Source organism: Macrobrachium rosenbergii, chromosome 37 (assembly GCF_040412425.1).
Source record: "Macrobrachium rosenbergii isolate ZJJX-2024 chromosome 37, ASM4041242v1, whole genome shotgun sequence".
NCBI lineage: Eukaryota > Metazoa > Arthropoda > Malacostraca > Decapoda > Palaemonidae > Macrobrachium > Macrobrachium rosenbergii.
The window spans coordinates 13,900,075-13,927,918 of record NC_089777.1 but is presented as its reverse complement, the minus strand read 5'-3'; the positions used below and the strand labels follow the sequence as shown (position 1 = coordinate 13,927,918).

At 40.9% G+C, this 27,844-nt stretch overlaps 1 protein-coding gene across 2 annotated transcripts in view; it reads left to right on the top strand.

Annotated features, from left to right (window-relative positions):
* LOC136825325 (dual specificity protein phosphatase 10-like) overlaps positions 1 to 21,257 on the top strand; it is a 42,854-nt gene extending 21,597 nt beyond the window's left edge. The window contains exons 1-4 of one of the 2 annotated variants that reach the window (XM_067081504.1): positions 2,519 to 3,907; positions 5,611 to 5,855; positions 6,148 to 6,295; positions 18,000 to 21,257. In XM_067081504.1, the coding sequence (XP_066937605.1) occupies positions 3,787 to 3,907; positions 5,611 to 5,855; positions 6,148 to 6,295; positions 18,000 to 18,298 (813 nt within the window). In that variant the 5' untranslated portion in view covers positions 2,519 to 3,786 and the 3' untranslated portion in view covers positions 18,299 to 21,257. Of the gene's footprint in view, positions 1 to 2,518; positions 3,908 to 5,610; positions 5,856 to 6,147; positions 6,296 to 17,999 lie in introns of those variants that run through there. The other variant, XM_067081503.1, reaches the window with a different exon arrangement.
* The last annotated feature ends 6,587 nt before the right edge of the window (positions 21,258 to 27,844 follow it).

Sequence of the window (27,844 nt, the reverse complement as noted above, 5' to 3'; positions counted from 1 at the left end):
AGTAAGACAGAGCCTCCGTCACATAGAGCTGGCTTTGCGACGTAAAACCCCACCTGTTGGGAAAGGTCGTTCTTGCAAAAGAACTCCCCTTCGCTGTCCAATTTGCAACCGTATTTAGGCACAGGGTATAGGCCAGGTACATATACTAACTCACACACACACGCAAGCGTCCGTCAATAAACCATTCTTTATTTATGACAGGCATAGTAATGGATGGGTAATCGTAGAGGACGAAGGCGTAGTATTAGTATCGTTGACTCACTTGCGGTGATAGTGAATTGCGGTGAACAGTGTATGGCGAAAGACCGCCGGTGAATAATGATGATGTTTGATAGCATCGATTGCAAAACTGGTAAAATGTGGTCAGAAATCATCTTGAATTCCAGAAGATGATGACGAGTGGCAAATCAAGTATGAGAATGAGAATATGAGCGAGCATAGCATGACACGTTGTGTGAGTACGCGTGATGAATCATGAGTGTTACCTTTGAGAGGATGAATAAGCAACAGATGTGATGATTTTAATGAGATTGCTGTGTGATTCATCACGGATGGTGACGACTGTGGTGTTTTGTAAATATATATATATATATATATATATATATATATATATATATATATATATATATATATATATATATATATATATATATATATATTATAATATATACACATACATACATACTGTATACTTAGAGCAGCGTATACATATTTTCAATTGACTTATGTTCCTGTCTTGTTGACAGGACAGAATACGCCCTCCTAGTGAATCTTCCAAGTAGGCTTAGACCGGTAGGCTTAGACCGAAAGACTCGTTTTCTAGGCCTATGACTCACAGGCCTATGTTAATACGGGGAGTTGTGGGCGGGGGGGACCTGTGAGATGTCTTCTGGCGAATTTGAGTGAGAAATTGTGGAGAGAGAGAGAGAGAGAGAGATTCTGAGGCATACTGCTACAGTTCTTTTCATTAATAGTAAAATCAATCTCTTTATTCAAAGTCAGTAAGCTTTGAATTTTAAATACGTCTTGTAATTATATATATATATATATATATATATATATATATATATATATATATATATATATATATATATATATATATATATATGGTTCTGTATACATTTGGAAGGCATAGCCATTCACTGCTGGTTGACTGGTAGCTGTAGCCCGGGCCTGCTCCACGGACCTAGAAAACACGATCCTAGTGCTCTACCACTGAGCCGTGATTTCTGTAGCATATCTCTGTCTAAAACTGCTTGGCATTTCATTTCTTTGGAATTCTGAAAATTAAGAAATTGTGAGTGTGAGAGTTACCTGAAGGTTCTTTGATGTCTGGAATTAAATTGAATAGGGAACGAATATAAGAAAACACGGTTTCAATTTGTGTGAGATACACGTTGATTTCCCTTGAGGACAGTTGAATAAGGGAGTGCTATAGGACAGACTTTTTTTGTTGATTGTACAGTTGCGGTACATACTGTTAGAGGGTAATGGCACTTGAATGCCTCTCTCTCTCTCTCTCTCTCTCTCTCTCTCTCTCTCTCTCATTTCAATTGGTGGCCCATTTTCCCCCAACTTTATTAGTGTCGTGGAGAGCCTAATGCGGTTGGGGCGAGTAACAGAGGGTCATTCACTCCTTGTTAAGCAGTGAAGAAGAGGGCAATTTGGAGGTCTGTGAGTTTGCGATAGTTACCCCTCCAGCCCCCATTCATTTTCGCCCCTGATGAAAATTTAATATACAGCCTATTGAAGCGTTTAGAAAACGGCTCGGCTGGAAATTGGAAACACACCCATTTTCTTTGCGAGAAACCGAAACTTTTGCAATGTTTGATTGGAATGGTTTGTTTATGTACTTTGGCGGAGCAGATGATTTCGCCCCGTTTTCTTCGATTGTGTCTGCGAGGGGAGTCGATTATTCATATTGAATTACTGGATCCGCTGTTAACCCAGATCTTATTTGGTGGGGGCGTTTCTTAGATGTGGTTGCCAGATGTTACAAACACCATGAAGATGTGAGCATAGCCAGTGTCTGGTCATTTTGTACATAACACTGTTTTATCAGTTACAAAATTGTCGGAACCTTTCAGTGCGTTTCAATAAAGAACGGAAAATACGCCTGGTTTATGGTCGTGGTGCCAGATTGCTGGGACCAACATAAGCCTAACAGTGGAGAGAGAGAGAGAGAGAGAGAGAGAGAGAGAGAGAGAGAGAGAGAGAGAGAGAGAGAGAGAGAGAAAGTTAGTATCATGTTGAAGACTTGTATTGTCTACTTATATTATACATGTATGTATGTAAGTATGTACTTAAAAGGTTCTACGATGAGCTTCGAATTTTATTGGACTAAAAAAGAGAGAGAGAGAGAGAGAGAGAGAGAGAGAGAGAGAGACAGAGAGAGAGAACATGAGTCACAGTTTTCCATGCTTCAGCAATTACATATCCGCCTACTCGATGTATTGATAGGATAGATCGAGGCCAAATAGATGTGCAGGTGTGTTCATAGGCAGGGGGTTTGGAGGGATTTTCTTTTTTTTTTTTTTTGGGGCGGGGAAGGGGTCACTGGAGGAGACAGGTGTGTGCTATGCACAAGTGTTGGATAATGGGGCCACAAAACTTGTTGTGCCGGCTTCGATTGGTCCTCAACACATGTAAGATTAATATGAATATTAAGATCTTGTTATCATTTTTTAAAAAATTATCGCGAAATACAGATTACTTCAGATCTTTTTTATTCGCGTCTATAAAATGTTAGCTTCGATCGCTGGCCGTAAAGACGAAAGATTTATATGAAAATTGTACTAATACGTGTGTGTGTGTGTGTGTGTGTGTGTGTGTGTGTGGCTTTTATGTGTATTTATACTAAAGCAAGAATCTTGGTGAATGTCTCAAATAAGAGAAAATGAAATGAAAAAATACAGAATTAATTAGCAAGACGTCAAGGGTCCTATAACATGAGCGAATGCGACTTAGGAGATGCGGAGTGTTGGTCTACTTAGTTGACGCTGGAAGGAGAATGACGTCATTTATGGCCAATCAGCGCCTCCTCCTCCTCTTCTTCTTCTTCTTCTTCTTCTTCTTCTTTTTGTTCCTTGCAAGTTACGTAATTCAGAAGACTCCTTTTTGTATGGTCGAGTAGAAGTGACGATCCTCCCTAATATAATAGCATTTTTTTCACAGTATATTGAAATCTTTAGTTAGAGAAGCGTTTTGCCCTCGAGATTAATATGTGGGTCTTTGATGTGCGCTACTTTTCCCTTGCATTTGGGCTTCCCTTTAAAGGAAATCCAAGATGCCTCTGTTTGTGTTGTCCGCTGTTAGGTATACCCCTCTCGATATTGCGTTGCAAAGTGACCCTCCTCTAATTTAGAATTCTGAGACTAGGGGCGTTCAGAAGAAAAGTACCCGCTGGGATTTCCCTGCAACGCATCAGGAGATGGAGGACGACAAGAAGAATACCGATGTTATGATTGTATGCACTTGGCATGCCGTATGGCGCCATTGTAGTGACGTCACGCGCTCCCGGCAGATAGGCAGGCAGCTTGCGTCACACCGACTTCCATTAAAAGCGAGCCTTTGGGGGAATCCTAGATGTTGTTGACTCGACCAACCAACCAGCCGTCGTAGTTGGGCATCATACCCTCTCTCGTAAGCCATACCCATCTCTCGCATCCAGTCATCCTGCGATCGGCGACCGGTCAAGAGGGTGCTTTTGTCAGTTGCGTCTCAGAGGGAGTTTACGCAGACCGAGCCCTTATTTCATTTTTGTGTTTCTTTCGCTCTTCTGGGGAAATGTTTGGTGTTAGTGGAGGTGCAACGCGCGGTTTCGTGCACTTAGCGCGAAGCAACGGATCTTTTCGGAGGAAGAAGAGACCCAGTGCAGTGAATCCACGGCGTTTGTCTACTGTCGAAGGTAACAGTGATGCCTTAGATTTCTTGTGGGGTGTTTTGATTTATTTAGTGCTTTTATTTGTGGCCGTTTAGGAGAAATATCTTTTTTCTTGTACGTCTGTGATTCAGAAGAGAAACGTTTCTACTTGATCATGACACAGAAGACTGAAAAATGGGAAAGTGAAAGAGCAACAAAAGAAGGCCTTTCATTATTTCAGTGAGTGTGATACAACCAAGGCGTAACCGTAGTCCCTAAGCGTGACGTTGGAGGCTTGTAAAAGAGTCCCTTGGGGTTGAGGGTTTAAGGCAGTTTCTCTCTCTCTCTCTCTCTCTCTCTCTCTCTCTCTCTCTCTCTTGAAGGGGCGTCACATTACTTCAGGTGTGTGTGTGTATGTGTGTGTGTGTGTGTATGTGTGTATGCCACTGTCCTTTCCAGACCGGTTTTATCCAAGATACTCACGTGACACTGATCTTGTCTTCGTCAGGTAATTCATTTCTCTCGCTTTTTTCTTTTTCTCCTTTTTTTGAGTATTTACCTGTCTCAAGTTACAACTCGGTAGCCTCGGTTGTGATGCCGCAGCACCTGGCTCTCTCTCTCTCTCTCTCTCTCTCTCTCTCTCTCTCTCTCTCAGGGAAAAGAAATTTTGCCTTTGCACTTGAAGGCAAGGGCGGACGAACGAGGGAAAGGGGAATATTTGATAAGGACGTGCAAGCTAGCTAGCTAGCGTTCTCCCCCATATCTCCTGATAGAGTTATAAAGATAAAAGTCTGGATGAATGGACGGCAGCAAGGAAGAGCCTCAACCCTTATCTGAATTTATTCCCCCCCTCCCCCCCCCCACCCCGCCATCCTGTCCCCACATTCCCAGCAATCCCATCCCCAATTCCCCAGCTGATGGCGTCTGGGTGCAAGTGTACTGTGGCCCTGGAAGGACGTGTAGAAAGTCAGCCAACCAGATTTCTTGGATGAAAAGAGAGAATGATAATTCTGTAATGCTCTCCATCTCAAATAATAGTGACGATAACAGTGATAACTATAACACTGTAACTACAAGGTTGTACAAGATTATAGGTGAATTTTAATAAGCTATGCAAAATGAAAACGGTTATGGGGTACGAAAATTGTTGTATTTATACATTGGTTATTATTGCAATTCATTTGGTAACTTGTAAAGAAGACATCTGTAAGTCCGCTGTGAATTTAATGCGACTCATGAAAGAGAGAGAGAGAGAGAGAGAGAGAGAGAGAGAGAGAGAGAGAGAGAGAGAACGAAATCATCGCGAAAATATTCGGCGACGTTAAGAAACAGAATGAATTTGCCAACGGACGCATGAACACACAAACTATACGAGGCCATCGGCGGCAAAATGCGACGCTCTTGCGTCCTTGATGCTCCTCTGACTCATACTTGCTGTGTGTGTGTGTGTACGTTTCTCCTGTGTACGAGTTTGGCGAGCGTTTTATTTCTTTACGACGAACGCTTTATGTGAATTGGCCAGTTCTTGACGTTTGCCTTTGACGTCATGATGCAAGTTCGACTTTTGCTCAACTCATGACATTCTGTTTTTTATTCAAACCCTTTTTTTTATTATGCATCAAGTTGGATGCTTTCATTACCACGCTGAGCATCTTAGCTGAAGAATACTGTTTTATATGATGTTAGTTATTTTTATCTTTATCTGTGGCTCACCACTGATCCGTTCTCTCTCCCCTTCCCTTCCACAGGCGGTTTCCAGGCCTTCGAAAGGGCATTCCCCGAGTTGTGTGAGGACGCCCTCATGAGGTCCCGCGACGAGATCGAGTCCTCGCCCTGCTACGACGCCTACAATTCCACGGGCGTGTGCGTGGGCGGCGGAATCCCTCCTTCACCGGGGAACGAGGCGGCCATCGAGCAGGCGGAAGCTGCCGAAGTCCTACCTTTCCTTTTTATCGGAAATGCCCGAGACGCCCAGAACCTCAGGGTCCTACAGGTGAGAAAAGAGAGAGAGAGAGAGAGAGAGAGAGAGAGAGAGAGAGAGAGAGAGAGAGAGTACCTGTAGAATGGTTTCAACCCTCCAGGGATGTAGGGTTACTTCGTAGAGGCCCTCCCCCATGAGTTATCCTTTGAAATGCAATGGATATATGGATATTGAAAGTATTCGATAATTTGGAGAGAGAGAGAGAGAGAGATTTCCATCTTCATGCGATGGTTGAGTTATAACAGTGAAATCTGAAATATGTGTATCTTCCATGATCTTGTTAACTGATGGCATTATTTTCCAGGCGTTGGGCATCACTCGGGTATTAAACGTAACCTCTCACCTACCGGGATACCACCAAGACTCCGGTATCTGTTACAAGACCCTACCCGCTATGGATTCGGGGCATCAGAACCTTAGGCAGTTCTTCGACGAAGCCATACATTTTATCGGTAAGTTTGTAGTGAGATATTTTCAGTATTTTATAAATAACTCTTAAAATTTTAAAGGCGAACTTAATAGTTTAGTATGGCATTCTGACTAGTCTGAAGTTACACTTCTCAAGGGACACTTTCGAGAAAGATAGGAGGAACGAAACAGTTTTAGGTGTGTTAGTAATTATCGGAGCAGTTTCAATTGCATAAATCATACGGTCAGTTTTGGATTCTCACGCGTCCAGGTATGGACCGAAGTTTGGGAGGGTCTTAGTCCTTGCGAAATGTTATAGAGAGAGAGGGGGGGGTGGAGGTTAAGGAAGGAGAGGAGGGTGTCCCTTGCCAGTCTGTCTGTTGGCAATGACACCACATCCAATTGCATTAATCCGCCTAATAAAATAATTCCCCATTAGAGGCGTAACCGGGAATAACGGACGGAGAGACGAAGTGAGGGAGAGAGAGAGAGAGAGAGAGAGAGAGGGGATGTGATTTGAGGGAGGGGAGAAATCATAGTCGTTTTGAGGGGGGGCCAAATTCTGAAAGGGGGATGAGTCACAAGGATAAGTAATGAATAATTGAGAGTTCCCTGAGTATGACTCATCTTAGATTGAGAGTTTTCCCTCACCCTCCCTTTCTCTCTCTCTCTCTCTCTCCCTCATTTTCCCCTCCTTCTACTCTCCCCTCTTTCATTCTTCTCTAGAGGAAGGGGAAAGCGAGGGGTAAGAAGCCATCATCGGAACGATAGTTTATCATTTGCTGTACGTTAACCCGTCCACCATTCTGACGTTTCGTTATACTTTCTCTCTCCCCCCCCCCATGTGGCATTCTTTCCTTCTGATGTTTGTTCGACTGGTTTCCCCTCTGATGCATCATCATCATCATCATCATCCTTAGTGCTCGCGTCTTGCTGCTGCACTGACAGGAACCGTCCTTTGATGGTATGTCGTAGGACGTGTCACATGCAGCAGTCAGTCCCGTCCACCTGTTGTCCTCGAGTTTCGTTCGACCGGGTTGTGATACAGTGTATAACGTCAGAGATAAGTAATAGCAATGGACTGAGGAAGTCTTTCGTATTCAAAGCTTAGGAGCAGATGGTTTAAGTAATTTTTTTTTAATATTGAGGAAGGATACTTGGGCATGGTAACGCCAAAGGAAAAAACAGCTCCCATTGTGTTGCATTACACAGCCCTTTTTCTCTCTCTCTCTCTCTCCGAAGGGTTAAAATTTGAAACCTGTCGGCGAACGAAAAAAAAAAAACCGGTTAGATTATTCCCATTGGTAGAGCAAAACCGTTTTTCGCTCCACCTCCCGTACTTCCATTTCCCCTACCTTTCCCCCTCCGTCTGCACTCTTATTTTCTTTTCCCCTTCCCATCACCCATTCTCCCACCCGCGGCCGGTGTTAAATCCGGGTCCTTAGAGCATTAATCTGGTCGAATTTCAACCTGCCCTGCGGATTCAGTTTCGGCTTAAAAATAAGGTGAAGGAACCGTATGAATCATCGGAGGACGTTGGAGGCCTCATGTCCGTTCCAGTTGGGGGCCTCCGCCGCAACGCTTTTCCAACACTGACTGACGAGGAGGGTAATTACGAGTTTGGGTGATCGCGATGTAACGTCGTGGGTCTTACTCTTTTCTCTCTCGAAGGGCCCTCGCTTTAATTGCAAGAAATAATCTCGAGCGCTCTTGACTCTCAAGTTGCGTGATTCGTTTTGAGTGAATTCTTTTTTGGGGGTGTAAGAGGGAGAGACGAGTCGTGCATGAATTCTCTCTCTCTCTCTCTCTCTCTCTCTCTCTCTCTCTCTCTCTCTCTCTCTCTCTCTCTCTCTCACTGACAGTTGGTGGTTGGCTTTTAGACTCGCTTAATGTCTGCATTGTTGACGCACGCTACCGGGCCGTGTTATTAGTGACACCCAAGTACCGAGATGCACCCTCGAAATCTCTCGACCCGAGGACCTCTCCGTGAACCACCTCCTCCTCCACTTGAGTAACACACACTCTAATGCACCGACAGACTCCACCCACTCAATCGCGACCCCTCCGAGGCAAGCGTAGGGCACAGAGGTTGTTGAGAGAGAGAGAGAGAGAGGCAGAAAAAAAAAACGAAGAGCGAAACAATGCGAAAGTCCCGGCAAACCCTCTTCAAAAGAATGCATGAGTCAGCGAAACCACAAAATTCGCACACTTCTCTTGCGAAAGGGAAGCGTTCAGACTTCTTGGGAATGGGTCTTTGAAATCCGTATGGGATGTATTTTTGTAAAGTGTATTGAAGCCCCCGCCTCTCTCTCTCATTGGCTTTTACTTGGCGACCCCCCCTTAAAGGATCAGTGACGCGTAGAACGTTATTAATTTACAAGTGGCGACTTGATTAATTCAGAAGTGGGCGTCTTGCCATTGCACGCCACCCCCTTCGGTGTTGATGTTTGAAAAGATGACGTCACTTATAAACAAACTTTTCTGACCCCCCTCCCCTCCCCACCCGCCATCTCGGCCAGAGGGAGGACTGACTGGTTCCCCCCATTCGGCCGAAAAGGCAGGTTCGGATGACAAAACTGCAAATAAAACCTGGAGCTTTACCCGCCTAAGGTCAGGCCCCTGACCTGTTAATGGAATGGAGGGCAGGGTACATAAAAGTTGACGTGGATGTCCGCCCATTAGATGCTATTGCTCCATTTAGTGGTGTTTGGCAAACAGGTTCCTTTTCCACGTTTGGTGCCTCAGAGGAGCCAGTTGCACAAGAATAGATCTCATTAAGTCGGTGAACTTGAAACGAGTCTTGTTGAATGCAGGTGGACCGTGACTAATTGTAGGATAATTACGTATGTGTAAAATTTGAAGCGAAATCCAAAAAAGTGAAGCATTAATGTGAAGAAGAACACTAGGGGGGGCGAAGGGAGGAAAATGAAAGGGACAGGGAGGGAGTGACGTCATCCCGGCAACCATTGGCGCCAGATGACGTTGGCCAAGCACAGATTAGGTTCATTAAAAGTCTAAATGGCACCTAATTTGTCACGACTTATTGGCGTTTTATTACGCACAGTTGGCAGGAAGAGGGTGGCCATAAAAAAAGGCGGGGAGGATAATATCCACGAAGGAATAACTCGCACTGCCGCTGCTGCGTTTCATCAAAGGAAATCTCTTCCTTCTCCTTCTTCTTTCTTTCTTTCTCGTCGAGATGATTTCATTGACGAGATCGCGCGAGATTAAATCTTGCTTTTGTTTGCCTTCCATCAAATCTCTTGAGCCTCCGGGAAATGAGGGATATTTGCCGAAGTGTGAGTGAGTCACCCAGTGGGTGCCATAGCTTGCCCCTCCCTCCCTCCCTCCATCGTCGTTTTCCCTGTTTCCCTTTCTCATTTTCTCTTTCATTTTCCCCCCCTTTTCGTCATTTGTAGTTTTTCCCTTCGCGTGCAAACATCCCCAAGGGGTTAATTGTGTGTTTAACCTTTCTTGGAATTTCATGGTTTTTGAAAACATTCCTTTATGCATTTGCATCCTATAGTCAGCATTAAAAAAACATCAGTCACTGTAGTATTTATTTTATTCACTGGAATAAGAAATGTTTTATGTTCTCTGTCACTCTCTCCATATTTTAATCCTATGGTCATCGAAGCCCTCTTTCTTTCCATTTTTGCATCCCCCCCCCCCCCTCTCTGCCAGCGTCCGCAGGAACGCTTAGGGTTCCGTTAGCAAAGCGCCGTTGCCTTTATCGCCTATGAGTCACAGGGTACAACAATGGCCTCGGCGATATTGATATTGACATGAGGTATTGACAGTACGAACTCCCTACCCACACACCCCCTAAAGCGTCATCATCATCATTATTCCCAACCCCCCCCTCCCCCTTTCTTTTTCCCCTTGGACCTCTTCTTTTGTCACGCCCCTTCCCCCATCTCAATTCTTCCACCTGCCCCTCTGGAGACCTTCATCAGGCGCAATTTTATTTGTCAGGGTTTCTTCATTACTCACTTTTGTAAAAATGTGCAGATGCAGAGTAGCAGGACTGTAAAATTGCCACCTGTTGAGTTTTTTTTTATAACCGTCTGATAAACTTGAATTTGGCAACTGCTGAGGAAAAATTTGTTGGCTACCTAGAGGAAAGATTTAGTCGGCCGATGTATTGCAGACAAAATAATGAGTAACTTCTGTGATGAAGTTCTTTCTCTCCTCCCCACCCCCCTCTCCATATATCATTCACGGGCCATTTATCAAACTCTATCTAGTGTGATTAAGTCGGTACATTTTCCCTGATGCGGAAGTCGTTGTTGCGTAAACGTTAATGGCTCATTTTCATTAAGTGAATCTACCCTTGCTGATAATAAACGCGCGGAAGAACCAGTCGGAGCTCGAATCTGAGGATTCGAGGGAAAGTGCATTTCACTGCGGGCCACTTAGAGGAGATTAATCTTGCACAGTTTTTAGATCTCGAGGACTTGACATAAAGTTATTATTGAATGCGGCTACAGGCAAATAGACGGATCATTTGCCTTGCTTATGTAGTGAGAGGATCATCGGGGAGTGATCATTACCCAAAGATTTTTTTTATACTTATTGGAAATAATAATTCATGTACCTGTATCCCCAAAAAGCACTTTCTCTTGCGTACTGGACGCCATTTACGCGCGTTAAATCCAGGTGATTTGTAACTGATGCCAGGTTATTTCTTCAGGTGATTTAATATTAAAGAAATTGAGAGAGAGAGAGAGAGAGAGAGAGAGAGAGAGAGAGAGAGAGAGAGAGAGAGAGAGAGAGAGAGAGAGAGCTTGAATATTATGATAAAAGGCTCGTCGTGTCGTCCTCTTCGTGAAATGAAAGAGATCAATAGATGACAATAGTTCAAAGACCCTTCTCCTTCTTTTGTGGTGTAGAGGGAGACGGCGGCGTCGACGATGTAGATGAAGATGCGCGTCCTGCTCGAAGCGGGGCCTATTGTCGTCAATAAATACGCCCACGACTTTTATTGGCATTGAATGTCCCTACTCGGGCGCTGTACGCAATTGAAGGGCATCATAATATTGATCTTGTGTTGTTAGCCTTGGCCATGGAAGAGGGGGAAGGGGGGAGGGCGGTTGTCTTGATGGCTTCATTAGTTCAGTCTTGAGAGAGAAGAGAGAGAGAGAGAGAGAGAGAGAGAGAGAGAGAGAGAGAGAGAGAGAGAGAGATGGGCTTAAATTTCACTAGGCTCTAAAACGTAATCTCGTTCATGGAGGAACTTCGCCTTGTAAAGATTATTGAAACTCAGTTCATTTTTAATGAATTTCCAGTCGCTCTTCTAAAAACTGGAGGTTCCAGTCGCTCTTCTAAAAACTGGAAGTTTTCTTTTCTAGTTTGACAAACATTTCTTGTTGCCTAGCTAAAAAAAAAAAAGGGGGGGGCGATGTGAAAAGCTCTCTCTCTCTCTCTCTCTGAAGGAAGAAAAATCGAGCGGTTTGTAACCGATCCCATCCCATGGAAGCCAGTGAGTCAGAAGGAAGGAAATCGGACTTGAGTATCAGTGCGAAAAGTGATACCGGACAGTTGTCTACATCACGTCCCAAGGGGAAACGAACGCGCTTAAGCGCGCGCACAATCCATAAATCATGAAAGTCTATGGTGATAGTTTACGGGGGCGTACAGAAATGCGATCTGTAATGAAGGAGAGAAGTTGAAATAAACAAAATGCGTGTATGTAAACGAGAGAGAGAGAGAGAGAGAGAGAGAGAGAGAGAGAGAGAGAGAGAGAGAGAGAATGTCGCGATAAGACATGACACGTGTTGTCAGAGGGGATGCAGACACCGATAACATGGAAGGGAAATTAGGCGTCGCATCATCACTCCGGGAATTGATTGCAATATCAGCAGCGAATGACTCACTCTCTCAGCCTCCTCGTCTGTCTTCATCTTTGCCGCCCTACCCCCCTCCCCCCCCAACCTCCCATTTCTCTTGAATTTTTTGGAAAATCTCCCACTCACTCTTTCATATGCTCTGTATCTTTCTTTCTCTCTCTCTCGCAAATTACCTTCCATTTCCCAAGTGCCACTGTGTTCAATAAGATGCCAAAGCACTCGGGGTTGACAGGTCGAGGCCGAACTTCACTCCCCTTTAACGGAAGCGGCTCCCAGAAATATTATATCTGGGAGACCCAGCGTGGAAAGCCCCTCTGATAGGGCGTCTGATAGCATCGACGGTTTGTTGTAATGGTCGAGTCGGAAGCTGCCTGGTTTCTCTTTGTGTCTCTCTGCTCGTCAGCATTTTGGAACCAGGATGAAAAGTCGTGCAAAAGTTGGCACTTCTTGCTTTACTTGTTTTTTAATTTTTCAACGTCCTTTTTAATTTCAAGTTTGAATTTTTATGGCTTCGGAAAGTCGTCTCAATTCCTGTGACCTTTCACCTGACTTAGTCACCTTGTTGATTTAGCATTTTTTGGAGAGGGAGTTATTTCTTTTTTATACAAGCTCCTACCTATGGCTTGGGGATACTTCCTGTACAGTTTGTGGTTTATTTTGAAACTCATTCGTACACGGCGGCGCTATATTGCATATTACTCTTGTTTATATTTTTTTAGGTATTTTAGAAATAAGACTGACGAAATGAACTGCCTCTCCCGCCTGATTTAGACATAAAGTGGGGACCTCTAATTGACATTATTTTCAATCTGTAAATCACAACTTTTAGCCGTTAGGGCTATAAACCACAATTACCAAATTATCCGTGAGGCTTTATATGTCGTAAACATCACCGCTGATAAAAGCCTCTGTATAAGTTATTGGCGAGGGATCGGAAGTTTTTGGGTGATTGAGATTTTTTTTTTCCTCTGACTGCTGGGTCGATAGGTTGTATAGAATTGGCATGGGAGGAAAAATAGTTGGGAAGAAAAGCAGGGGGAATCGGTGAGTGGGACTGCCCACCTCCCATCGTCTCCCTTTTCCCAACGCCGTTGCTTAAGAATGGTGAATAATTTGGAAAATATCTTTGACATGATGCTGCCACAGAGAGGAATGCAGTAATGGCATATCTCTCTCTCTCTGATTAGATTCTTAACGCATACCGCTGTTTGGTCACATGTACAAAAAAATCTATTTCTAAAAAAACCCTAAGGTTAACGTTGAAGGGGTCATGGCATTTTCAGATTGAAGGTTCCTTTGAGAGGGCATATGAATGAATTAGAAAGTCGTGGAATTATGAATGACCATCACAAGGACGACCCACACTTGTAGCAGCACACCGTAATATCCCGTACGAATGGACGACCGGATAACACAATGATGTGCCCTTCCATTGGGCACTTCCACCACTGGCCGCCTCCCTACCCACTTGGGTCATCGGCATAAAGGGGGCTGAAGGGCTATTCCAAGGACAAGAAACGATGAACATCTGCCTTAAATGGAGCCCCGATTTTTTTCGTTTTGTGACCACTGACTTCCTTTTCCTATGTTGACTTGTTTTCAAGATTATGCGAGTGTGGGATCTGGAAGCATCCATGTGTCCCAAACTGACCTTTAAAAGACAATAAACAGTGAAATTAACCTGGCCAAGGAGAGCTTATAAGGCACAGAGTGGAATAACTGGAACCACTTTTGTCGGTATATAGACTGACGAAGACAGCCAATTGAAGTTTCCTCTTATGGAATGGCACCTTTTTTCCCCCCTGTTATCGAGCTGAAATTATCCCCTTTGAGCATACCAGGTAGATTCTTAGTGGATCATGGTCTGCCAGCGTAATAATAGTTATTTGTGAACAGTCTTGATCATTGGGTTGCTGTATTGTAGTAGATTGCAATGGCATTCTTCATGGATTGTGGACAGCAAGTTACTGTTGAAGGTAAAACTGCAATAGTTTTCAATCTTCATTATACTGTTCCACCGAGAAATGACATTAAATACCCCATTTCAAGTGAATTTTGCTCGTATCCTTTGCATTTGCTTCTCAGATACGTTGCACATAGAAGTCTGGAGTAGCAAACGTCTGTTGACGTATTGAGGACCTTTCAGTTAACAGGGAACTGTAAATCAGTGATTGTAAGAAAAACCATTTTATATAATTTCTCCCTCTCTCTCACCCATGCTTGTGTTCCCAACGCGTTCGAAGCTGGCTGTAGATGATGTCATGGCTGCGCCTGAAACCAGCGAAGTTGCTGGAGATATTTATTTTCATTTGACTAACTCTGTTCCCTTTTCATATTTTGGGACATTCAAATTCAAAAGACGAGTAAGGTTGGGAGAGAATTTTTAGGTTTCGCTTTCAAATTGTGCCTGTAATATATATTATGTATTTCAACGGCGTTTGAGAAACTTAAGAGAAGAGCGTCTTACCAAGAGATGACGATGCACGAAAAGGATTTTGCCCTGAGGAGAGATGAGGAGCATGAGGGTTGAATATGATGACGTTAATTCTTCAAAGGCGGCAGCCTTCGGGGGGTCGGTCAAGGGATTTCCAGACGTCTTCCATAAAAAAAAAAGAAAATTCGTCGTGGGCGACTTCGAGTTCCTACCACACGCTTCTTCCAGAACATGAGCACCTTTCCTGGAAGAAAGCGGTCGCTTGCGATATTTCTCTCTTTCTTTAGGTGGAAAGTTCAACAAAGTTTGTCAAGATATTTCTCGAAACTCGTATTCATTCAGGCGTGAATATGCGTTATGTGAAATTCATGCGTGAAGATCTAATATCCTAAAAATTCGAACATGTTTTACCCCCTATGTAAAACATGTTCGAAAATCTTGGTTCCTATCCGCCTAACGCAGGAAACTCCTTGCTGAAAAGAACTTGTTAGATTGAAGCTATGTTCAGCCAGTTTAGCCTCTACAGTTCACGCTGTACACGCGTGGTTCTCATTTCCTGGTCTTGCTACGACTAGTTCATTTTGGGGCGGGGTTGGGGGGGTTGACTTACGCTATCAAGTTTCCATATATTTTATATTCATGGTAACATCCCTGTAAACTTTATAATAGGAAATTCTGACTTTAATTCGAAATGCAAAATTTGCGCCTAAAGGTAAAAAGCTATTTGTATAAGGAGAGGAAAGTTTGCAACAGGTACGCGAGAGTGTAGATGATGACTCATGAATGGGCGGGGTTACTCCCATGATTGTGCTGAGACAACTTTAAAGGCACTCTCTCACGATGACTTTTGCTGAATCTTTTTTCCACTTCCAGAGGACATTCTCATCTTGAGCCATTACCAGGACTCAGCATTTTCCTTTTACGTATTGTCACGACTGGGCTGAATGTCCTTTGCCACAGCGGAATTCCAAGAAAATAAGTTACTTTACGATAGTCACGAAGACTGTTTAAGACATCTTGAGTGCTAGATGGATGCGACTTCAACGTCAGTTGGCGGGTGTGTTCATTCGTTCAAGTCTCGGTACCACAAATCACTGCGAAAATATTTGCTGTTGACGCTTTTTCTTTCTTTATTCATTTTTCGTTTGTTGTGTATTAATATACTGAATCTCCTGCAATATTATCATTCTTCATTACTCGCTTATTTACATTTGCCTCTTCCTTTATTTTGAAAAGTAAATTTGAAGACCCAGGTTAATAAGTTTGGTTTGAGGAAGAGGATGGGGTCTAGAGCTATATGGAGAAAGTATGGTTAGGTTTGTGTGGGAAGGGGGCGGGTTGTTAGATGGGGGAATATGAGGAGAGAGAGAGAGAGAGAGAGAGAGAGGAGTGATTTCTGGGACCGCAGGTTTGGTCATTGATAATCCTCCATTGAATGATCCATTCATTGTCTCGAAATTTAGACACCATATGTCTAAGGCCAACGTCCCCTGCCTGAGGTTTGGGCCTTTTGTACTTCCGCCCCAACTGTTTGTGTTTACGTATTTCCCTGAGAAGACAATATCTGCCTTTGAATTAAGAATAGAAGAATTGTTTACACGCTAGAAGGATCGGGGTCCCTTAAGAATCGACGTTTTAGGAAATGAAATTCGGGCAGCAACTTGATCAAGTAGAAGAGGGGATTGCCTTGATGTGGGAATCACTTGCTGCCCGTCTATCCATCGACGGATGGAAAACAAGGAAATGGGAGACAAAGAGCCATGCGTCTGTTCAAGGAGCACACTCTTTGCACGTTGTAGGAGCGAGGGAAAGAACAAACGCATGTACACCGACGACACAAACACCAAGTGAAACATGGCTGTGTGGTGATGCGGAAGATAACGGGGGTGATACATCCTCCCCTGTAACACAACAACTACGTGTTTTGTCATTAGTCCTTGGGCCGTTGTCATGTTGATTCATTATTTAATGTATGTATGTGCCCTATAGAAGTTTGTGATTGTTGTTAAATTCGTCGTCACCCTCGTCGTTGAGGCTTTGTAATTTAGAGACCTGAACACCGCTTCATTATGAGGTATCTCAGCGGAGGTTATGATTTCATAGTTGTACCATGGAGAGAGAGAGAGAGAGAGAGAGAGAGAGAGAGAGAGAGAGAGAGAGAGAGAGAGAGAGAGAGAAACTTGAATTTTTGGTAGGTAGTATGACTAAGAGAGTACGGTGACTCACTAATCCACGACGCTGTTGCTCCTGCTGCTGCGGTCTCCTGCGCTGGGAGTGTGACGACCATCATGCTATCAGGAAACCTTCTCCTCCAGTTACTGCAAAACGCCCTTTGTTTCCTAAGGCCCCCCTCATCTTCCAGTATTAGACTCTTTCTCAAAGCCTTGACACCTTTCAGATATATTCTCAATGTTATATTTCATGCACTAAAAAAAAAAAAAAATTTTAAATGGAATCAGTTAGGAAAGCTGAATGGAATTTTCGTCCTCCTGCCTTCCTTCATTTTATTTTTTTAAAGCGACCTCCCGACAAAAAAATAATATCCCTTTCATTCAGTACGCCCCTATTGTGCCTCAAAAATACAACAAGAATGAAAGAAAAAATGGAGGAGCCAAAGGAGGAAGTCCATTCACTTAAAATAAGTGGCCCTTGTAATGGTGAATGGGAAGGTAGTGGGGGAAGGAAGAAGGGGGATTGGGTGGGGGGGTTGGGTAGAGGAATTCAGTTCGTGTGGTATTTAAATGTCGCAGCAGACAGCAGCTGGTTGTATAAGTTCATACTTGAAATTTTCTTTTTTTGAATTACTCTATGATGTTTCCAAATATATGGTAATAAAGCAGATCCCTTACCATGGCAAGATTTTCGAGTTGTGGTTAAAAAATATAAGAAAATCAGTGTAGTGAAAGACTGGCTTGGAAAGTACTTTGTAACCATTATAAAATGTTTATTCTAAAACATGAAAATATAAAAACACACACGTTTAAAGTTTTCACTTTCTGCTACTCCCGTACATTTGAAAGGTCTCGGTTTTGTCTCACAGAATATCCTTCTTTTCCTGAGCTTTATATAAGCCGTGTTTGCAGATCTCTCTTGGATCAGTCAGACATCAGATCTTTCCCCTTCTTTTTGTCTTGTGTCGCATGGGCCTAACAATAGCCTCTGAGCGATGACTCACTCTCAAAACAAAGACCTTGGTGAACAATTATTGCTTTTGTTTCTCCAGCCTTTCAGTTCCACCCTTGGACAGTTGGTTGATCTCCAAAGGCTTTTAAGAAGTCGTGAGTGGCGGGGTTGGGGTTTGGGGGAGGGGAGTGTGATTTTCATCCCAATGTTATGACTGGTGACTGTCAGTGTGCCATACATAATAAGCCTTTTGATTTTGTTTCATTTCATTTATGAAGAATGAAGTATCCAAACAATGACTCCTAGCATTTTACCTAATGTGAAATTTTTTTCTTCTTTCAGACGAGGCCCGGCAGGCCGGTGACCGAGTACTTGTTCATTGTCAGGCGGGTGTGTCACGCTCACCTACCATCGTCATAGCATACCTGATGAAACACACCCGAATGACAATGGTGGACTCCTACAAATACGTCAAAGCCCGAAGACCCATCATTTCACCAAACCTCAACTTTATGGGGCAGCTGGTTGAATGGGAAACTGCCCTCCAAGCCAATAAAACGGAAGCTGATTGCAAGCCCTGTCATCAGTGTCAGTGGCAACAGCAAGAGGCAAAAAAGGTACCCAATGCTTGCCAGGTATGACAGTTGTCTGTCGCAAACGAAGAACCGCAGCAGCGACAACCGCCTTTAAAAGACTTAAATGCAGCAGCCTTGGAGGAAGAAGAGACAGGCCTGCCATCACCAGGGGTGGAGACATCAACACCACCACCAGTGTGTGCCTGCTTAGGCTTCTGGAGGGACGTCAGTGCATCTCACTACTTAGATAGTAAGTCTCTCAACCAGCCACCATTACACAAAGAACTTCAATCTCATGTTCCTTTCAAGGCACTTTTGAGTGACCTCGAAATAAAACTTAGTGACGAAACATTGAGACAAGTGGATGGAAATAGCAATGTTGAAAAAGATGATGGTCCTAGAAGTGAATGTGGGAAGATGACGGCATTTGTAAGGGAGTCAGAGAGTACATGTATGTTGAAATACCCCCTGAAACGACTTCACTTCATGCAGAGAGATGAAGGAAGGGCAGGAGGAAGGGGTGAAGGCGCTGGAACAGGAGGAGAAGAGAAAGATACTACTGCCAAAAGATTACGCACCGAGGAATTTGGTTCATAACATGTAATTAAAATAATGATATAATCAAAATCAGGGTCCTATACATAGATGTCGAGTCTCGTAATTGATCACAAGTGTGATTAGATGAGCAGTGCTGTGTTTGTGTGCGCGTGTGTTTGATGGGGATGGTCACTAGGGGATGGGATTAGTGTGTTATTATCCTTTTATAATTTGAAAGGAAATATGTTATTAATCAAAGTTATGAATTGTTGCGGACTCTTTAAGCGTTTCAGAGTCCTAGGACTTCCATTATATGTTTTTGATAATTCTTGTTAATAGATTCATCAAGTCGACGAATCAAGAAATATTTTGCATACTGAAGGTTGTGAGAATAAAGTCAGAAACTTCTCTTCCTCTTTTCATCATCAAATATGTACATTATAATTATCATTCATATTTTTGTTCATGTGATAGTACCGGTCAAGAAGATAAATGGAACACATTTGGATAAAAGAATGGTGTCAGTGCATGAAAGTAAGTGTTGAAACTGCAAACTAAAAATGAGTATAATATAAAAGTTCCCCAAAACATGGCAGCTGCTTTCGCTAAGGCAGTTAGTTCTTTTAGGGGCAGTTCTGGTAGCGCAGTATTAGTACAGTTAAATTGTACCTTTGCCTTAACTAGTTCAAGGACTAGTAATTCATATCTTAAATATTTGCTAGTTTCTTAATATCCCATACATATGTATATGTAAGGAGGAAAAAACAACATTGCCTTAACAGGAGCCTTTCATTGTTTCTGAAAAGATATAATGTGATAAATGTCTCCTTATTGTCTGTGTGTAGTGGAATGAGAGGAGGAGATTTTGTGCTTCTTCAGGGCCTTTTCTCGTAAAGCGCATGAGAGATCCTCCTTGGCACCCACTGTTCACATACACACATGCTTGGGTCATGAAGCCAATATTGGATTGCAACCCATCCTTTGGTATCAGTTGAAAAAATCAGAGCAAGATATATCGATGATGAAGACTGATGCCAAAATGTCAGACTGCACAAATTTAGGGACTTGGCAGTCCAATGATGGCTACATACCCAGTTAGTCTCCTAGGTATTAATACAGAAGTAAGAAAGACCATTCCAACACCTCACAATTTTCTTGTATAGTGCCACATTCATTTAATTTTGACAAGTGTAAATGAAACCCCATTAATTTTTGGTTATTTTAGGGTTAGATAGGGAACATTTTTTTAAAATATAAATACTCAGGTACAAAGCTCTATTACTATTCCTATTAAGGAATTGGCATTCATAGAATATCAGGTAATTGAAAGGTCAAATTAGATTTTTAAAGGACCAAAAAAAAAAGAAAAAAAAAAAAAAAAAAATTGAGAAAATTTACATTAAATGTGGCCTACTAAGAATGGCTGGTGGTATCAGTAATGTTTTATATGTCACCACCTTAATGAACTATGAAGTGGGGGTCTTGTACTTACGATGCCTTTACTCATTCAGGGCCAATTGTAAGGGATCTTTCAGGGGTATGCTCACAGCCTCCATCTGGATACTACCAACAGTGTTTTTGTTTGGCATTCGGAGATACAGGCTGAGCATTCCTCTGATTAATAATGTGTGTCATTATAAATGTTGAGAGTTTGTCAGTGGTGAGTGTTTTTTGCGCAGAGCCTTTGGTATTGTTTCTTTTTCAAAACAGCATCTTGATTTGACTTTCAAAACAGTGAAACACTTACGCCTTTCTTTAAAAATTCCCAAGAATGATGTAAAATCTTGAAGTGTTCCATGTTGCTGCTACAAAATCATTTTCAGGTTTCTCCAGCTCTAAAAAAAAAATAAAAAAAAAACTCCTGGTTAAGTGCTGCGTCTTATCCTCATCATTGTCTCAATCAAACATTGAAAAACATCCTCATCTGTGTTATATTGTATAGAAATATTCCCTGTAGTACAAAAAGTTTAAGCAAATTTGAGAATCATTTTGGTCTTTTGTGCCACTAGATTTGCCTTTGGTCCTCTATAATTTGTTATATTTTAGTGATAATTTTGCCAAAAAATATGAAAGCTATGATTTGAAAAATGCTCTAGCAACACGAGTGTCAAGTGATAGAATACAAGTTTGGATATTGCTCTGTCAGCATCCCACCTATTTTACAGTACGGTGTCAAGGGCTTCTTGACCTTTGAGCAAAAGGATGTTGAATCTGCATGTGTGGTAGAACCAGAGTGATTGGAGATTTGTATGAAATCTCATTAAACTGTTTTTAAAATCTGATAACGAAATATCTAGTCTTATAAAATAGGTTTACTTCATTTGTTTAGTTTTAATTTTTTGATTCAGCAGATTGTATTTATTGTACATGGTTTAATGAAAATCATGACTTTGTATTTATTATTCTCTCTTAGAAATATTGACAGGGTTTTATGTATTTACTCTGTCAAAGAAAAAGAACTTTAAAAATAAATTTATGTCCAAAGATACACCTGAATTTAATTTCTATCCTTTTCTGATTTTTATATTAAGAAGTTTTGTAACATTTTGATTCAGTATTTCAGAACATAAAAATCAATCTACCAAGTGAACCTTAATAGGTTTATACAGAAAATTCAAACCAAACTACTAAATGGAAAATAAACAGTTCAATGCCATAAATTGAAATGATAATCCACAATGAACATGAACAGTGGAAAACTGCTATATTACTTTTGTCATAAGAAATTACAATATTTTTCTGATCTTACGATGCAAAAAAAGTTTGTGTGGTAGAAGAGTAGTTACTTAATGACATCACATTTTACTTAGTTGAGAGCAACTTGTTTTTTAATTCTCTGGCTGGCAAGTGAAACATTCTCCTTATGACTAGATCCAGTGAAATATTATTATGTAGAATAAAACTAGACACCAACAGATACTATCTCACTTGAAACATAGACATAAATGTCTATATGATAAAGTTAATAAGAGGGAAATCTCAAATTCCCTAAACATAGTCATTCACATCCTAGTGTGATGGTGAGACTAAGCAGTGTGGGCAGTGTTGGTTTGGCAGGTACTACATACCAAGTATATTCCTGCGTAGTTGTTAAGGCCACTTCCCTGAGATTCAATTTGCTCAGGGAAAGAGGACAAAAATTTTATAATTGAGATAAGAACAAAATAAAATTGACTCGGAAGCTGTTGACGTCATGTTGATACTGGTCCACCTCTCTTGGTAAGACAAGTGAATACTGACTATTACAACTTTGTGTTATGCACCTTCAAAGACAAATTCTCAAGAAAGGATGGTATTACTGACCATGTGGCCTAAAGTAAAATAGAAATGAAAGGGACTAAGAATGAGAGGTCTTGACCTGGATGGTACACATCTCAGTGGTGTGAAGTTGAGACACCAAGAATCGGAGCACAAAGGCAATTGCCTGAAGCACAACCAAACCTTCCAGTAATGAGGGCACTTCTAATAAAGGAAAGCTTCTCTGTGGAGAATGATCTCACTACACAAAAGGAGAAATTCTTATTTTTGCCTCACGAGTGGGCAGAGGAACAGTGAAAAAGCTGTCCAGCTCCATTTGGATTAGATGCAAATTCTTCCTTCTCTCTAGCAAGGGGAGAGAGGGACCGACTATGAGCAAACTAATTGGTTATTCTTAGTTTTATAGTCTCTGACACTGTGGGTTCATCCAAACCTTTTCGAATCAAGGATACATGCATCACATTCCTTTAATTCGAAATGCCCAGAAGTCTGACGACTGAACACCTCTCTTGTTCAATAGATCAGAGGAATGGTCTCCTTCCTTTGCTCTTTCATGACCAGGAAGAGAGTACCGAGGTGAGCCGAACTACCAGTCAGCTCAGAGATTTAGTCGGATTCCTCTCTCCAAAAGTAAGTCTCCCACATGTAAAGACCAAGGGTTTGTATTGTGCATGAACAAATAAATTTTTAAACTAATCTATATTTTTCCTAACATACAAACCTGAGGCCTTTACATAAAGGGCCCACCTCTTGCCACCCCTCATTCTCTTACCTGGGCCAAAAGGTAAACTGCGTAGGATTGAATGTGCACCAACTTGGTGGGCGGTGCTTCCAGCCCTACTATTGGTAGCTATTACCATAACTACTTTGTAAAAGTTTAACGGCCTGATTTCCAGTTCGCTAAAAGTTAATCCCATATGTAAAGACCAAGAGTTTGTATGTTAGGAAAAATACAAATTACTTTCAAAATTTGTCATTTTGGACTCTTAAATGTGTTCACAGCAAAATTCAGCTATAATACTCAGCTGAAGCTGCTTTTTGAATTCCAACTGCACTATTCTTAACCTAACGTGTATTTCAGGAAGTACCGTTATACCTGATGGGAGCAGCATCTTTAAATACTACTATAAATATCCATACTAATTTGTGCTAGTAATTCAAAGATGCACTCCTTGTTATTGTGATGACTTAAGCCATGGGTTCCAAGAGATGTTCTCTATGCCCCTTTTGTACAGTCCAGACTTGAAATGTTGAAAACGTTCGTAGGGTTCACAGATTTTCATACTAACTTTCTGCCCAAAAATTAAGGAAAAATGAGGAACAATCTCATACCTATTAGTCAAACTGTAAAGTCTGAGATTTAATCTTTCATACACACTTGAACTGGAAAGCACAACTTGCATACATAAAAGCCAAACTGAAAATTATTTCACCTGATGAAAAATTAACACATACAAGGTGGGAGGCTAAACAATCTACCCTGATGCTACTACACAGCAACTCCTATCTGAATCTATGAAAACCAAATATAAGGCTTAGTATCAGACTCAGAATTAAAAAGCTTTGATCCAACTGATGTTGGACTCAACCCTCACTGGAATATTCAAATCCTAACCAAAATAAATCTGTACAAGTTTAAAATGGAGAACCTCCCCTCTCTCTTTCTCTATCCTGCTGTCACTTAATATAAAGATTCAGGCTAGTGAGTCCTAACTAAATTTCAATTAGACATATTTTTACAAACAATCACCCACCACAACTTCTAACTAGAGGTAACAGAATTTTCTAGTCACTGACGCTTCTTCCAGCCCTAAAATCTCTTCATCCTTGGATTACACAAAAAAATCCATACCCAAGATTGCATATTTGGACTTTACATAGTACAGTACTGATATTATCTGATCAGAACACTGTAGTGAAGGGGTACTTCCTTGGATTTTATTTGAGGTCTACTTTGGGTTACATAACGTCGCATGAGGCATTATACTTTATTGTGACCTGCCAGTCAGTTTATCCAGTTTTTTAAAATATTCAAGTAATGCTTGCAACTATGTAAACTGATTTATAATATAAGAAGTTCCTCATAAAATCCCCCCAAAAACATTTCACAAAGAACAGCAGTCATTGAAGGGATTGAAAAAATATAGAATTCAGCCTAATGACACTTACCTTAACCCACCATTTGGGGTTCTGATTTGTTGTTTACAAAGTGCACTTTATGTGGAATAATGTGGACATACTAAAGGTTCTTTGCAGTGCCCCTCTGGTCCCCAGCTGCATTGCTTTCTGACCTTTTTTTTTTTTTACTTGTTCTGCTTGGTCTCTTCTCACCTGGATTCATCCAATTTTAATGCTATCTTACTCCAATTTTCAGTTCACGTTCACGACTAAATCTGGGCCTTACAAGTCGAGAAATGTGACTGCAATCTGGTTCAGCAATTTTATGGAGATACAACATTCTCTCTTGACCAATTAACTTCTCAGAATATGTAATGTCCTTCTAACATTATGGATAGGCAGTAGCAGCATCCTGGTAAATATAAGTGCTCTGTAATTGTATTTCATGTATGCTTCTTCATGTACCTTTCCTGTTAAGTGTCCTGTCAGGTCCTTGATGCAATCCAGCCTTTATTATTAAAAATAATTTTCTGACATGATCATCCACACCTCTGTTGAAGAAAAGCTTTTGTTTTATGCATGCCATTACCAACTGATAACTATACAATCTATTACTGTATCTAGAATCTCCTCAGAAACTTACCCCAGTTAGTTCTTGACTAGGAAATCAAAACAGAATGAATATCCAGTGCTTTTGGATTTGGTAAATCCAGCCATCAAAAAACTAACCTTCTGCACTGTCTGAAAAAAGGAGGCACGATAAAAATGCATATGAACAATAATACTATATTTTTTTATAGATATCTATATACATTAACTGAATTCCTCAGCAAAATAACAAATGATTTCTACCAGAACATGTGAAGGTTACCTTGTATGTAAAAAATATGCATTTCAAATCAGGACAAAAATGAATGTCAAAGTTGATGGGGAAAACACAGTCTCGGGTGAAATTCGAATAATGGACAGCTCTAGTGCAATACCTAATATGTTCTTTGCAATGGAAACCTCTGAAAAACAAATTCCAGTTCATCAATCCATCCAAGGTCACCAAATCATGACACATTTATGCATATGAGAATATGTAATGAGGACCAGGCAGAGAGAGAGAGAGAGAGAGAGAGAGAGAGAGAGAGAGAGAGAGAGAGAGAGAGAGAGAGAGAGAGAGAGATTAATGAGCTCCAAAGATTGAGGTGTTCAGTTGTTAGGCTTCATCATAGTAAGTTCTAAATACCTAGATAACAAATTTATTGTTTTCTAATTTTCAAGCTATGAATGTATAGATTTACATATGCCTAAATTGAACAATTTGTCTGCTCTTTGTAGTGCAGTGATCTAATGGCACCTATAGCCGGATAGCAATACATAATCAACCTGTTAAATGAAAGACGAATATTCTTTTGATAAACTCATAAGAAAGAGCAAAGTCTGATGAAATGTTCGTAAATAGTACCGAAATACTATATTCTATGCTGTTTTATATATACCAAAACATTTAATGAATGATAAAAGGTTGAGATACCAATTATATTTTCCATTCATGTTTTAGATGTGTTCACACCTGACAGCAGATGTCTGTCAAGGTGACAGCCACAGTAGACAATGGTTGAAAATAAAACCTACTGCAAATATAGAACATAAAGGAAAGTCAATCAGGGAACTTGTTAATATGGTACAGACATGAAAAATAATGGTTTCTTTGTAACACCATTCCAATCAAGAGACTTGTCAATAGTGTACAGACATGAAGAGTAACACCATTCATTTTATACATTTTACTAATTTCCATAAATAAACAAAATACAGGCAGTCCCCGGGTTACGATGGGTCCGGCTTACGACGTTCCAAGGTTACGCTTTTCAAATATATTCATCAAAAATTATTTCCCAGTTTACGACGCATGTTCCAGGGTTACAATGCTTACGACGCCGATCCAACGGAAGAAATAAGGTTACAAAAGGCAAAATAGTAAAAATTTGGATTTTTTTTTTGTGAAAAACTCAATAAAAATGCAGTTTACATCACTTTCAATACACCCAAAGCATAAAAAGTAAGGTTTTCTTAGGATTTTTGATGTTTTTTGGCTTACAATGATTTTCAGCTTACTACGCGGCGTAGGAACGGAACCCCCGTTGTACACTGGAGACTGCCTGTAATTTGTACTGCATAAGTAGATTAACCAACAAACCCCTAAAAACCAAGTGGTAATGAAACTCTACATCTCCAACATTTGAATATGGGTAGGGTTTGACAAATACCCCAATACTGTCTAGTCTGTTAGTCGCACTGACTCTGCCAATCATCAACTGTTTTCTGTCATCAGATTCTACAAGTGTACTAGAATTATGAGAGTCAAGTATTTTTTTCCTGTGTTGAAAAATTTCAATAAGCCTAAATTTTTTCATTACTTGCTGTTTTCTGTCTTAAAATTTTCTAAAAAAAAAATGTGATGTTCATTTGATTAAAAAATGTGCCTTGCAAAAATAACTGAATCTTCCTAGGGAGAGTCTGTGGTAAACAGATGAATAACACGAAAGTGTCGACTTACTAGTATGGCCCTTCTAACTGAACTGATGGGCTTTAATAAAGGACTGGTTTGGATATTTTTTTTTATTTCCCTTTTCTTTTATTAAAATATGAAATACAATAAATGTCTTGGAACTTATTTTGAGGGCCTACAAACCTCCACAATCAGGGTAATGTTTTTCTGTGTAACCTTCCCAGCATGTGGGGATAGAGAGATTACTTACATACAAAAAATTGAATGAACTGACAAATCTTCCAAAAACAAAATAATCAAGCTGTACAGTATTCCTGCTGGCAGCACCATTTCTCAGATACCTAGAAATGAATTCATTCAAACTGGATGATAAAACTGGAAATGAACATCAATTCCCAAAACAAAGCCAATAAGAAATCTGTTCTTGCAATCACTAGTGTGGTGCATTTAGTTAGGGTGTATGGTGAAGGACAACTCAAGGTGTAAAACCAATAATGAGTGTGGTGGAAATTGAAAATAAAGCTAAAATGTTCAAGTAAATCTGGTCTATATTGCAAGAGTATCTATCCTTCTGCCCTTCCAGTTCCCAGATTCCTTATATAATCCTCCTGACCTCTTAATCAATAATAAATCTAGCAAAAGATTTCTCTTCTTCAAAAGAGGGAGGTATTCCAGGATTGGCTGATGACCAGCTTTTATCAGGAAGATAACAAAGAATCTACATAAAAACTAGATTCATATAATACCATAGGGCTTCATGTACTTCTCCCTGAAGTTAGGTTCAGTACCCAACAGATGGAAAATAGGAAAGACTTCCACTGCAGCAAACAAACAACACTTTCTCTTAGGAACTGCCATTTTACCTCCAGTACAATTAGCTATCCACAACAAAAGCAGATCTAATGGAATGATAATACATTTGCCAACTGCTTTCATTCAGTGACAAGACACCTAAACAAACATGTACTGTATCTAAACACTTCCCACAGACCCATGTCAACAGGCCATAATTGCAACATTATTATTATTGCCATTAACCTGATGTCACTTGATAAGTCCTTCACAACTTGCAGTAACTGATTGGTTTACTAACATAATGAACAAGATAATTTGGGTGCTATTAAGAAGTATTTTGATAAAAATGGCAGAAATATAACTCAAGACTGCAATATTAACCTTCCTCATATTTTACTCACCAA